This window comes from Colobus angolensis, unplaced genomic scaffold, assembly GCF_000951035.1.
Source record: "Colobus angolensis palliatus isolate OR3802 unplaced genomic scaffold, Cang.pa_1.0 Scaffold315, whole genome shotgun sequence".
Lineage (NCBI taxonomy): Eukaryota > Metazoa > Chordata > Mammalia > Primates > Cercopithecidae > Colobus > Colobus angolensis.
Window position 1 is genome coordinate 240,221 of NW_012116433.1, and position 13,185 is coordinate 253,405.

General features: G+C 39.7%; 1 protein-coding gene across 1 annotated transcript in view; it reads left to right on the forward strand.

Annotated features, from left to right (window-relative positions):
- The window catches only part of SOAT1 (sterol O-acyltransferase 1), a 63,430-nt gene extending 51,100 nt beyond the window's left edge, over nucleotides 1-12,330 (forward strand). The window contains exons 11-16 of the mRNA XM_011951159.1: nucleotides 488-617; nucleotides 3,428-3,525; nucleotides 4,619-4,717; nucleotides 6,653-6,788; nucleotides 7,660-7,805; nucleotides 9,876-12,330. Of these exons, the coding sequence (XP_011806549.1) occupies nucleotides 488-617; nucleotides 3,428-3,525; nucleotides 4,619-4,717; nucleotides 6,653-6,788; nucleotides 7,660-7,805; nucleotides 9,876-9,932 (666 nt within the window). The 3' untranslated portion in view covers nucleotides 9,933-12,330. The remainder of the gene's footprint in view (nucleotides 1-487; nucleotides 618-3,427; nucleotides 3,526-4,618; nucleotides 4,718-6,652; nucleotides 6,789-7,659; nucleotides 7,806-9,875) is intronic.
- Nucleotides 12,331-13,185: the final 855 nt, after the last annotated feature.

The following is a 13,185-nucleotide window of genomic DNA, read 5'->3' on the forward strand; positions in this document are numbered from 1 at the left end:
CCTCCCAGGTTCAAGCCATTCTCCTGCATAAGCCTCCTGAGTAACTAGGATTACAGGTACCTACCACCACGCCTGGCTAATTTTTGTATTTTTAGTAGAGATAGGGTTTCACCATGTTGGCCAGGTTGGTGTCTAACTCCTAACCTCAAGTCATCAACCTGCCTCAGCCTCCCAAAGTGGTAGGATTACAGGAGTGAGCCACTGTACCCTACCATGTTACGGGTTTTAAGCACCAGGAAAAACAGGTTCTAAGAGTAAGCTCTTTTAAAAATACCATTTGGTAAAGGGTTAGGAAAAGTGATGGTAGAAACTAGGCTTGAGTAATCTCTCTGAAGGATTATAGCAGTCTTCTATACTAGTGTTAGATGGAATACATATGTGAACGTTATTTTAAGGGTCACATCTGTACTTTCTTTTGGAGAGAAAAACATCGCCCTCCATCGTATTAAGCCGTTGTTATTAGAATTCTGTCTCTGTTATGTTCCAGGTCTTTGGTTGCTTCTTCTATGTGTACTACATCTTTGAAAGACTTTGTGCCCCCTTGTTTCGGAATATCAAACAGGAGCCCTTCAGCGCTCGCGTTCTGGTCCTATGTGTATTTAACTCCATCTTACCAGGTAACGTGGGTACTTGTTAATTTGGTCATGCATAAATTCACGAGGTAAATAGAAAGCTATTGCCTATGAGCGCCTTTGGTTTGCCTACTTTTTCATCTAAACTTCTATACATCTATACCCATCTTGACTTCTTTTGCATCTGTTTTATAAATGAAGTATCTTTCTTCCAGTCTCAGGTCAGTCTTTCATCTTCTGGCTTTCACTCAAGTTGTGCCTTCTCTGACAGTGGACAGTCCACATTCATGCTGTGTCTTCCTGTTCACTATTCAGTTCATTGTAATCTTGCTCCTGATTCCACCAAGCCACTTAAATGCCCTTTGTTGAAATTACTAGTAACCTCTGTATTCTAATCCAGTGGATGGATTAAGACGTACTTTAACCCTTATCCAAGTTGACCTCCATGAATCATTGGCTGCTGCTGACGACATTTTGAAACCTCTCTTGTCACTATTTTCTTGCTCTTTTTTTTGAAACCGGGTCTCTCTCTGTCACCCAGTCTGAATGCAGTGGTGTGATATGGCTTACTAGTCTTGGCCTCTTGGGCTCAGGTGATCCTCTCACCTCAGTAGCTGGGACTACAGGTGCATGCCACCACGCCTGGCCAAGTTTTTATTTTTTGGAGAGACGGGGTCTCCCTGTGTTGCCCAGGCCGTTCTCAAACTCCTGGGTTCAAGTTGTCCTCCTGTCTCAGCCTCTCAAAGTGCTGGGGTTACAGACTTGAGCCACCATTCTCGGCCTTTTACCACTATTTCTTATTTTCCTCCTGTCTTTCTGGCCATACCTTGATTTCTTAAATTTATTTATTGCGTTTTTTTGGTCTATTATAAAGATATGGCCGGGCGCGGTGGCTCAAGCCTGTAATCCCAGCACTTTGGGAGGCCGAGACGGGCGGATCACGAGGTCAGGAGATCGAGACCATCCTGGCTATCACGGTGAAACCCCGTCTCTACTAAAAATACAAAAACTAGCCGGGCGAGGTGGCGGGCGCCTGTAGTCCCAGCTACTCGGGAGGCTGAGGCAGGAGAATGGCCGAAACCCAGGAGGCGGAGCTTGCAGTGAGCTGAGATCCGGCCACTGCACTCCAGTCCGGGCGACAGAGCGAGACTCCGCCAAAAAAAAAAAAAAAAATTAAAAAAAAAAAATAAAGATATATGAGTACCTAGTACTATGCCAGGTGCAGAGGACTCAGAAGTGAACAAGACGTGTATTATCTTTACACTCTGGGAATTTTTATAGTTTCCCTTACTTTTCCTCTTTTCTTTACTCATCGAGTGTTGGTAATATTTTGTGTCATCACCTTCCCTTTCTTTTCTTCTCTTGCATTCCTCTTACAGTAACCCTCCCTCACCGGCCCCAAGACTTACTTGAATGAACTCTGTATCTGTTCCTAAAATAGAATATGTGTTACATACTTGAGTGTCTTCCTTACTAGCTGCAAAGTTATTGAGATCAAGGATTGTCTTTTATAGCCAATCACAGTCTCTCTCATATTGTCTGGTACATAGTTGATGTTCTATAAATATATATTTTTTAATAAATGAGTGAAGGAGGTGGACATATAAATGGATATTTTACAATATATTGTAATATGTACTACATAAGTAGGATAAACAAAATGCTTATGGCCTTTGTTTCGTTTTCGAGAGAACATTTAATACTGGATATTGAAAAATAGGTAGGTATTTGCCTGGCAGAGAATTGGTGGAAAGGTCATTCTAGGTAGTGGGATGGATGCAAGGGAGTGGAACATTCTGGAATGACATAAATCCAGTTGTGGATGATGCTTACAACACTTAGAGGGTAGAATCCTTGGAGATATGTTTAGAATGTTATCTGTGTCACTATGTTAACCATGTCACTGTTAACGTTTTGGACTGGTTAATTCTTTGTTTGAGGGGGCAGTCTTCTGCATCGTGGCATAATCTGTTTAGCAGCCTCCTGGCCTCTAGCAACTAGATACCAGTGGCACAACTCCCTCTCCTCCAGTTGTCACAGCACTGGTACAGTGGCTTGCACCAGTAGTCCCAGCTACCCTGGAGGCTGAGGTGGGAGGATCACTTGAGCCCTGTGAGTTGAAGTTCTGCCTGGGCAACATAGTGAGACCCTGTCTCTTAAAAACAAAAAGTCTCTAGAATTTCAAATGTCCTGTGGGGGAGAGGGGCCAAAGTCTCTCCCCAGTTTTAAACAATTGTTGAAGACAGGGGTATAGGGACCAGATTTTTAAAGGGCCTTGGGTACCAGGTTAAGCCATATATCTAGGCATTTCTTAAAAACAAACTGGGTAGGCTGGGTGTGGTGGCTCACGTCTATAATCCCAGCACTTTGGGAGGCCGAGGTGGGTGGATCACCAGGTCAGGAGATCAAGACTAGCCTGGTCAACATGGTGAAACCCCGTCTGTACTCAAAATGCAAAAGCTTAGTCGGGTATGGCGGCACGTGCCTGTAATCCCAGCTACTCGGGAGGCTGAGGCAGGAGAATTGCTTGAACCCCGGAGGCAGAGGTTGCAGTGAGCCGAGATTGCACCATTGCACTCCAGCCTGGGTGACAAAGTGAGACTCTTGTCTCAAAAAAAAAAAAAAAAAAACCCAGACTAGGTAATGTCATTTGTTGAACCCACTTTGAAGGAAGTTACTGTTTTAAAATTAAGATAATTAGCTCCAAAAGTATATCATCTCTAGAATGGGTAAACTGGAATAATTACTTATATTTTACAAAATAATACCAGCTAAATAAAATGATGTGATATAATTAGTTGCTTGGCATGTGAGCTATTTGGAAAGACAGTTAATATTGTTAATCTTGTTTTTAGGTGTGCTGATTCTCTTCCTTACTTTTTTTGCGTTTTTGCACTGCTGGCTCAATGCCTTTGCTGAGATGTTACGCTTTGGTGACAGGATGTTCTATAAGGTAGTATATACTTAGACTTAGCTTTCTTTTCACATTTTTTTGTCTTCCTCATTATTAAGTATTTTGACATTGTTGGCCAATGTCACCAGCCTTTCATACAAGCATTGTGAAATAATTTTCTTGTCTACAAATTTTACCAATATTCTCTGAAATTCAGTTACAGATGTAACTAGCATAACCTTGTGTTTTCTTCTTTCTCTAATGTCTGCTCCCTTATCATAAGCACATGGTTTCTGCTGGATCCTGCGAGGATGTATTGGTGATTCCAGTAGGAAACTGTTGGTTCAGAGCACACCATGAGACTTCCCTGAGTGTTCATTCATTTGAAATGGACCGTCTAGTTCTGTAGGAGTGACCTCAGCAAATTATTCCATTTAAGACAGCTGAGTAGTTCACGAGGGAAATAACTTTTCCCTGTTTTGTTTTGAAAGGTATTAATTTTGCTTCAGATAGTATCCTTACGCTTCTAAAGTTGGAATTAAGCTCTAGAATTGGAGTCAGAATGGCTCATAGCATTCTTTAACTCTACCTAAAGCTCTCTTTGAGTTTTGGTTGTTTTTAGCAACACTCCAAGTCTACCAACTTCTTTCTCAAACATTAAGTGCGGATTGCAGATTTTAGATAGCTGATTTCATTCATCTGATCTTAAAATTGGGAGCAAGAAATATATATAGGGATACTAGGACTTTGAGGTGGCCACCATCTCACTCTTTGGGTAATTTTGCCATTTCTGGTAACCACCAGACAGCTCTCTAGTGTTAGCACTCTATCTGGTCTTCATGACCATAGAATTTTCTCATGACATTCTAGCAAGGTAAAGGGGGTGGGGCTTACTGATTGCTGTTCAGATGAACATAGACTTAAATGATTCTGTGTGTTGTGTATGAACCTAGGAACTAAATCATACATAGTACGAGAATTCAGGTCATATTCAACACTAATAACCAAAATGCCTTTGAAGATTTTTCTGTCATCAGCAGATGAACCAACAGTTTATCACAGTGCACTTTGGTTTTTCTGTTACATGTGTTCTTTGGGAAAGTCGGGGGGGTGGTGTGTGTGTATAGTTTTATACCTTTACTTTTTCCCTCAGGATTGGTGGAACTCCACGTCATACTCTAACTATTATAGAACCTGGAATGTGGTGGTCCATGACTGGCTATATTACTATGCTTACAAGGACTTTCTCTGGGTAAGCAGCAAGATTTAAGTTAATGTTATTTAAGAAATAGAGATTCTTTTTAAGAAAGTATGAGTATTATACAGCTGGAAGAAGTTATATTTAATTGTTCATGAGGAAAGGGTGATAGTATATTTTCAGTTTTCTTTTGAGAAATTTACATGTAGAAACCTGCTTTGAATGGTGCTGCTTAGAAACCGCTGTGTACAGTAGTAGGTCTAATACTGTGTCTTTTGCTCTAAATTTTATCTTACGTAACAAAGTAAGAATGCATGGAGGCTGGAGTTGAAATGATCCACCAATAATAGTTTCTTTTTTTTTTTTTTTTTTGAGACGGAGTCTCACTCTGTCGCCCAGGCTGGAGTGCAGTGGTGTGATCTCGGCTCACTGCAAGCTCCGCCTCCCGGGTTCACGCCATTCTCCTGCCTCAGCCTCCCGAGTAGCTGGGACTACAGGCGCCCGCCACCACGCCCGGCTAATTTTTTGTATTTTTAGTAGAGATGGGGTTTCACCATGTTAGCCAGGATGGTCTCGATCTCCTGACCTCGTGATCCACCCGCCTCAGCCTCCCAAAGTACTGGGATTACACGCATGAGCCACCGCGCCCGGCCTAGATAGTTTCTTATGAATCTCATTGCCAACAAATAATCTCCCTATGGTCTTTTTCATTCGTTTTTCTTGGTTGAAGGTGGAGAAACACTTTTTTTCCCCCCACTCTTGTTGCCCAGGCTGAAGTGCAGTGGCATGTTCTCGGCTCACTGCAACCTCCGCCTCCCAGGTTCAAGTGATTTTCCTGCCTTAGCCTCCCAAGTAGCTGGGATTACAGGCGCCCACTACCAAGCCCAGCTAATTTTGTATTTTTAGTGGAGATGGCATTTCTCTATGTTGTTGGTCAGGCTTGTCTGGAACTCCCAACCTCAGGTGATCCACCCACCTCGGCCTCCCCAAAGTGCTGGGGTTACAAGTGTGAGCCACTGCACCCAGCTGAGAAACACTTTACAGTGAGAAACACCTTTGTGTGGATTTGTATCTCTCCAATCAGTGACACCTGGCTTTCAGATAGTCTCTTTTTTTTTTTGAGACGGAGTCTCACTCTGTCGCCCGGGCTGGAGTGCAGTGGCCGGATCTCAGCTCACTGCAAGCTCCGCCTCCCGGGTTCACGCAATTCTCCTGCCTCAGGCTCCGGAGTAGCTGGGACTACAGGCGCCCGCCACCTCGCCCGGCTAGTTTTTTGTATTTTTAGTAGAGACGAGGTTTCACCGTGTTAGCCAGGATGGTCTCGATCTCCTGACCTCGTGATCCGCCCATCTCGGCCTCCCAAAGTGCTGGGATTACAGGCTTGAGCCACCGCGCCCGGCCTCAGATATTCTTTAGAGCAGAATATACTTAGACTGATGAGATGTAATCTTGAATCTCCTGGTTGATTAACACTGGTATCTGGATTACAGTTTTTATTAAGTGAGGCACCATTTGGCTTAGTGACAGCATCTTATGGTGGAAATAGCATTATATTAATATTTGAGTGCTAATTCTGTCATTCAGGTGTAGTTTCACATATGGATAAGGCAAGTCCCTTCTCCTGAAGTCTTAGTTTTGTTATGTGTAAAAATGGAGAGGACACTTGCCCCATCTACCATATAGTGTTACTCTAAAGACTGAAATTCAATATGTTTCATTTATATAGGAAAACTATGTTTTGTCAGTTATAATAACTTACAAATATAAATTATTGATATTTTTGAAAAGACTCATATTTGAAAAATAAGTATTTGTAAGTATATATGATTTGTAATTATTTTAATAGATTTAGATTAATCCAAGGAGTAGACTTAGAAAGTTAAGTACAAATATAATAGGTGCCTTTGGCATATAATTTTACATCCTATATAATTCATGCTTGCTTTAAATTTTTAAAAATTACTTTGTAATGTTTTCCTTTTTCTTTAGTTTTTCTCCAAGAGATTCAAATCTGCTGCCATGTTGGCTGTCTTTGCTGTATCTGCTGTAGTACACGAGTATGCCTTGGCTGTTTGCTTGAGCTTTTTCTATCCCGTGCTCTTTGTGCTCTTCATGTTCTTTGGAAGTAAGTATCTTGGCATGCTGTGAGTACTGGGTACTATGCTAAAAAAGAAAACCAGATAGAAAGGAAACTATAAAATCAATGTAGGAGAACTAGATAGTAGTAACATTTTAAGGTAGTACTTGTTTATCAGATGGTCAGAATATTGACTTTTAATAATTATACACAGCTCTGTCTCAAGATGTTTACACTTTGAAGTAGAGAAATGGACTAGGTAACCTCATGAAGACCATTGATGACACTGATTTGGTAGGTCATAAAAGTTACCTATATAAACAGCTTTCCCATTCATATACATTGTGATTATGCACCCCCTAGAAAACTGACAAGTTTTTGAGTGAGTAGAGAGGGAAAAGTTGGAATATGAATATTCTAATTCCATGAAATATATATACACATGTTCTGAAAACACTGATTTCCTGTAAGTTACTGATTTTAACACTGAAGCTTTGTTTTTCTTTGTAGAAACAGTGACCAGAATTTAAAAATATATAAACAGTTGTTGTTCACTGTGATTATGAAATGATAACAGCAGATATATCTGAAGCCCCTCATCTTCTGATAAATTATGTTTTGATACCTGTATATTTCTTTCTTTCTTTCTTTCTTTTTTTTTTTGAGACAGAGTTTCACTGTCATGACCCAGGTTGGAGAGCAGTGGTACAATCTCAGCTCATTGCAACCTTTGCCTCTCTGCTTCAAGTGATTCTCCTGCCTCAGCCTCCCGAGTGGCTGGGATTACAGGCGCACACCACCACGCCTGGCTAATTTTTATATTTTTAATAGAGATGGGGTTTCACTGTGTTGGCCAGGCTGGTCTCAAACTTCTGACCTCTGATAACTGTATATTTCTTTGTTGCCTTTCTATCTTTAGTGGCTTTCAACTTCATTGTCAATGATAGTCGGAAAAAGCCAATTTGGAATGTTATGATGTGGACTTCTCTTTTCTTGGGCAATGGAGTCTTACTCTGCTTTTATTCTCAAGAGTGGTATGCACGTCAGCACTGTCCTCTGAAAAATGTGAGTCACCATTCTGGTTGGAGTGCAAAAGAATCTGTTTATTCTCTGATTGTGAGAGTTGGTGGGCAATGTTGAGGAGGATAGTAGTGGAGATTATGATGAATTAGTGTTAAAGAGAGGGAAATGAGGAGTAAAAGCATTCGTTTATTATCTGATCTTACTGTACTTGAAGTTTTTCCTTTTGTTTAATTTTCTTCACATTTAACTCTCCTAGTTTTTGGTTTTCTCCTTTTACTGCCTTTTCTTTAGCCCCTTCTAATTTTTTTCTTTTTCTTTTTCTTTTTTTTTTTGAGACCAAGTCTCACTCTGTCACCCAGGCTGGAGTGTAGTGGCTCTATCTCAGCTCACTGCAGCCTCCGCCTCCCAGATTCAAGTGATTCTCCTGCCTCAGCCTCCCAAGTAGCTGGGATTGCAGGAGCGTGCCACCACGCCTGCTATTTTTTTGTATTTTTAGTAGAGATGGGGTTTCACCGTGTTAGCCAGGATGGTCTCAATCTCCTGACCTCATGATCCGCCCGTCTCAGCCTCCCAAAGTGCTGGGATTACAGGCTTGAGCCACCGCGCCCGGCCTCTTTTTTTTTTTATTAGAACAACTTCCTTCTAAATAAACTCCTGGACAACACTGAGATGCCTTCCATTACTCTTGATTCTATTTTTGTTTTTGGTTTTGGGTAATTATATTCAGGTTTCATTTATTCTTAGGACTTTAGTTTTTAGCTATACATGGGTACAGATTTTTTTTTAGGAGGATGGCTTTTTTTTTTTTTTTTAAGAATTTTATTTTCAAGTAACATAGTATAGGACATAGACTTAGGAATTTTCCAGCAAACACTCTGGTTAATTTAATTGATGTGATCTGGTTAATTAAATCTATTAGCACTAGCTGAAAGTACTGCTTATAGTTATGCATAGAATTTCATAATGGAAACACCCTAAGAAGTAGGATTGTCAGGCTTTTTGTGTATATAGGGCATGTCCTGTATTTAATACTTTTGTCCTGCCTCCTGTATGGGGTTTCTTAGAACACCCCAAATGTCCTGTGTTCTGCCTTTTTCAGTAAATTACAAAAAAATATGGCAGATAGAGCTATTTGTCTCAAGTTCATCTAGGCATCCTGTACTTACATTTGCTAAATTTGGTGGCCCTACTAATAAGTCATTCAATCCCTACAACCTTCCAGGTTTGGAGGGGATGCCTTCTTGATACATTTCCTGGGTATTTCTCATAGGCAACTGTAACTGAAGATGTCCATAATGAAATCAGTTTCCTCTCCAAAGCTTCCCCTCTTTCTGTGTATCCTATGTCTGTTAGGCTGCCTCAACTCCCCCTCTTTATTTCATACTGATCTCCTTTGTTCATCTGAAGTAATTGCTCTCGACTGTCCCTGGTCACCTGGATTCCACATATCAGATTTTATTCTCCTATCAAAATCCAATTTGGATGCCACATCTTCCATGATGATTTTTCTTTTTTTTTTTTATGGAACGCTTCATGAATTTGTGTGTCATCCTTGCGCAGGGGCCATGCTAATCTTCTCTGTATCGTTCCAATTTTAGTATATGTGCTGCCAAAGCGAGCACGATGATTTTTCAAATGCCTGCTTCCCTCTCTTTCCTATTTCTGAACTTTTGTAGTGCTTCATTTGCTCCTCCTTTCGATAGTTCAGTAATTTTAAACCTTGTATTAGTCATTTATATATATATATATTTGTCATCCTTAACCACCATTTAGATTTTGGGGTACTCAAAGTAGGGCTGTGCTAAAATAAAAGATACAGAAAGAAGTAGTGCCTATTTAGAAACTGGTCAAAGTCCACACAATTGTGTATAGTTTACTGGACTTTCAAAGCTTTATGTGAAGCATCTAAATTGAATAAATCTGTGTTATAGATAAAAGTACTGAACATCTTTTGAATTAGTGAGCTGCTTATACCTTGAGGGTTATTGAAATGGTGGAAGGCATTTTAGAGATGTACAGTGTATCATATTAACATCCCCCGTCTACCTCCACACCTCCTCTACTCCGTACACAAATAAATTATTTTTCCATTCTTATTTTTCCACACTGCAGCCCACGTTTTTGGATTACGTCCGGCCACGTTCCTGGACTTGTCGTTACGTGTTTTAGAAGCTTGGACTTTGTTTCCTCCTTGTCACTGAAGATTGAGTATTCTCCCTGAGTTGGAGCCAGCAGTTTCCAGTTGCTCCTGAAGTTATCTGTGTTATTTGGACCACTCCAGGCTTTACAGATGACTCACTACTCCATTCCTAGGTCACTTGAAGCAAAACTGTTGGAAGTTCACTGGAGTCCTGTACACTTAAGCAGAGCAGAACTTTTTTTGTGGAGCTGAGTCAGGGGAGAAGGCAGACTAGTAGCTGAAGTAATGACAGCTTTATCCCTTGGTAATTATATCTGTTTTGTTTCTTGACTCCGTCCAATCAGAGAATAAACATCATTGTTTCTTGGCCACTGAATTAGCCAAAACACTTAGGAAGAAATCACTTAAATACCTCTGACTTAGAATTTTTTCATGCACACTGTTGGAATGTATGCTAATTAAACATGCAATTGGGGAAGAAAAAATGTAGAACGATTTTTGCTATTTCTAGTAGAAAAAAAAGTCTGTTTTCCAAAGATAATGTTATACATCCTATTTTGTAATTTTTTTGAAAAAAGTTCAATTTTCCTCAGTTTTTACCTTGTTTTCTCTATAGGTCATGATTTCTGTGAAGCAAAAAGATGCCTTTACCATGAATTCTTGAGTTTACATCAATAATATTATATATTAAGGGGATCAGAAGTAGGAAGGAAAAAATAAGAGCAGAGGAAAAAGAAAAACATTTCCTCTTATAACTTCCAAAGTAATTTGTAAAAAAGATTTGTAGAGTCAATCATGTGTTTAAATTATTTTATCACAAACTTAACGTGGACGATATTCCTTTTTAACTTTATGGTAATAACTTCTTTGAAGTTATTTAGAAATATCCTTTGGAAAAATTATTGTCTAATAAATATTGACTTATCTTGAATTATTTTGCAGACTAGTGAGTCTGTAACATAAGTGTTAATCACTTCCACTCATATTAAAGTGATTATTAAGGATCCAGAAGCTGGCTTCTGCGTTTGCTCAGTTATTATACTTTTAACGGTAGTAGGTTTTTAGGTGGAATAAATTAATACGTGATTGGTTTCAAGGAAATATACTCTATTATGTAATACTTTCATTTTATAAGATGCCCATTTCTAATACAATGTATGTAGAAATTATTTGTATGAGGTATGATTGTAAAGATTGAGCATTGGAAGGGGTCTCAGAGACCATGTAGTTCAACTTTCCACTCAAAATTTATGAATTATTTAAATGATTGTTGTTACTTGGAACAGCCACTTGAGAGGCTCTCTTGGTATTGTTCGGAATTGTTTTAAAGTCAGTTACAGTCTCACAAGAAGGTAAGTAGAATTTCTTAATAGTCACAACTTAATTTGAACCACAAGTATCCAGCTTAATCACGTATCTTATTCACGATACAACTGATGAGTTTAGGTAATTTTCAAACATTAAATCCAACTTCAGTGGACACAAATACACCTCAAAGCAGGTTATTTTTAAAAGGGTATTCTGCATGTTCCCGCAGTAATGTTCTGCACAACAGTATTGTAATTGTAATGGAATCATAATCTCCTAACTAGTTTGCTTTAATATGGCTTATAATTCTTGACATTTTTCTTAAAATGAATCAGTCTCTTGAATTTATAACTGCATTTTAAATATATTGGGAACAGATTGCTCTAAGACCTGGTTATGAGCAAGCCAATCTTTTGAATCTAGAGAATGGAATTCTTAGGTTTCTATTTCTGTTAAGAAATACTATAAATATGACTCTTATGAGAAGACTTTGTTGCTCTGTAGTGTTTCTGAATACTGTATTTGTTGGATTGATCAAGGCTATTTTTCAAAAAGCTCTCTGCTTCCTGTTTGTTTGTTTGTTTGTTTTTGAGACGAAGTCTTGCTCTGTTGCCCAGGCTGGAGTGCAGTGGCCTCGGCTTACTACAACCTCTGCCTCCCTGGTTCAAGCGATTCTCCTGCCTCAGCCTCCTGAGTAGCTGGGATTACAGGCCCACGCTACCACACCCGGCTAAGTTTTGTATTTTTAGTAGAGATGGGGTTTCACCATGTTGGTCAGGCTGGTCTCAAACTCCTGACTTTGTGATCTGCCCGCCTCAGCCTCCCAAAGTGCTGGGAATACAAGCGTTAGGCACCGTGCCCAGCTTCTGTTTCCAGTTATTAGTGATTTTTCTGCCCAAGATTGCGACAACAAATATGCAGAATTATATAGACTGTTTAGAATGCTGAGACTGTTCTAAGGAACTTTCAAAAACAGTAGCACTTCAAGGAATGGTCACTTTCTGTGAAAGAAACTGGTTTGATAGCCATAATCTTATTGCTAGCTGCTTTTAGCAAAAGTCTTTTCTTGAAACCACCCCCATACTGTTTAAAGAAATAAAAACTAAAATCTCTTGCTAATGTTTCAGGAAGATTTAGTTTAAAGTAATAAGCTTAAAGCTTTTGTTTCTGTAAGATGTAATGATAGTAACTATTATTTTGGGCATATTAACCAACAGAACAACTATGTAGTATGTATTCCACTTTCTCATTAGATCTCTAACTTGATCTTCTAGTACCTTTATGTATGAGGATAAATTTGTTAGATCCTTTTATTCTCTATCTTGGATAATGATGCAAAATGGAGTTTTGTTTTGTTTGTTGGTAGATTCATGTACTAAAACTGTCCAGGTAAAGTTGCTTGCCTCATGTTAGAATTTAATTAGAAAACTGAGGCTGCCTTAATTTTGTTTTTTTTTTTTTTTTTTTTTTTGAGACAGAATCTTGCTCTGTTGCCCAGGCCAGTTTTTTTTTTTTTTTTCTGTCTTGTACAGATGGGGTTTCACCATGTTGCCCAGGCTGTTCTCAAACTCCTGGACTCAAGGGATCTATTTGCCTCAGCCTCTCAAAGTGCTGGAATTACAGTTGTGAACCACAGCTCCTGGCTCCTGGCTCCAGAATCAATATTTTAATGGAAGATAGTTCATACTTTTTGTTTTTGTTTTTTTTTTTTTTTTTTTGAGACGGAATCTGGCTCTGTGGCCCAGGCTGGAGTGCAGTGGCCGGATCTCAGCTCACTGCAAGCTCCGCCTCCCGGGTTCATGCCATTCTCCTGCCTCAGCCTCCCGAGTAGCTGGGACTACAGGCGCCCGCCACCTTGCCTGGCTAGTTTTTTGTATTTTTTAGTAGAGACAGGGTTTCACCGTGTTAGCCAGGATGATCTCAATCTCCTGACCTCGTGATCCACCCGTTTCGGCCTCCCAAAGTGCTGGGATT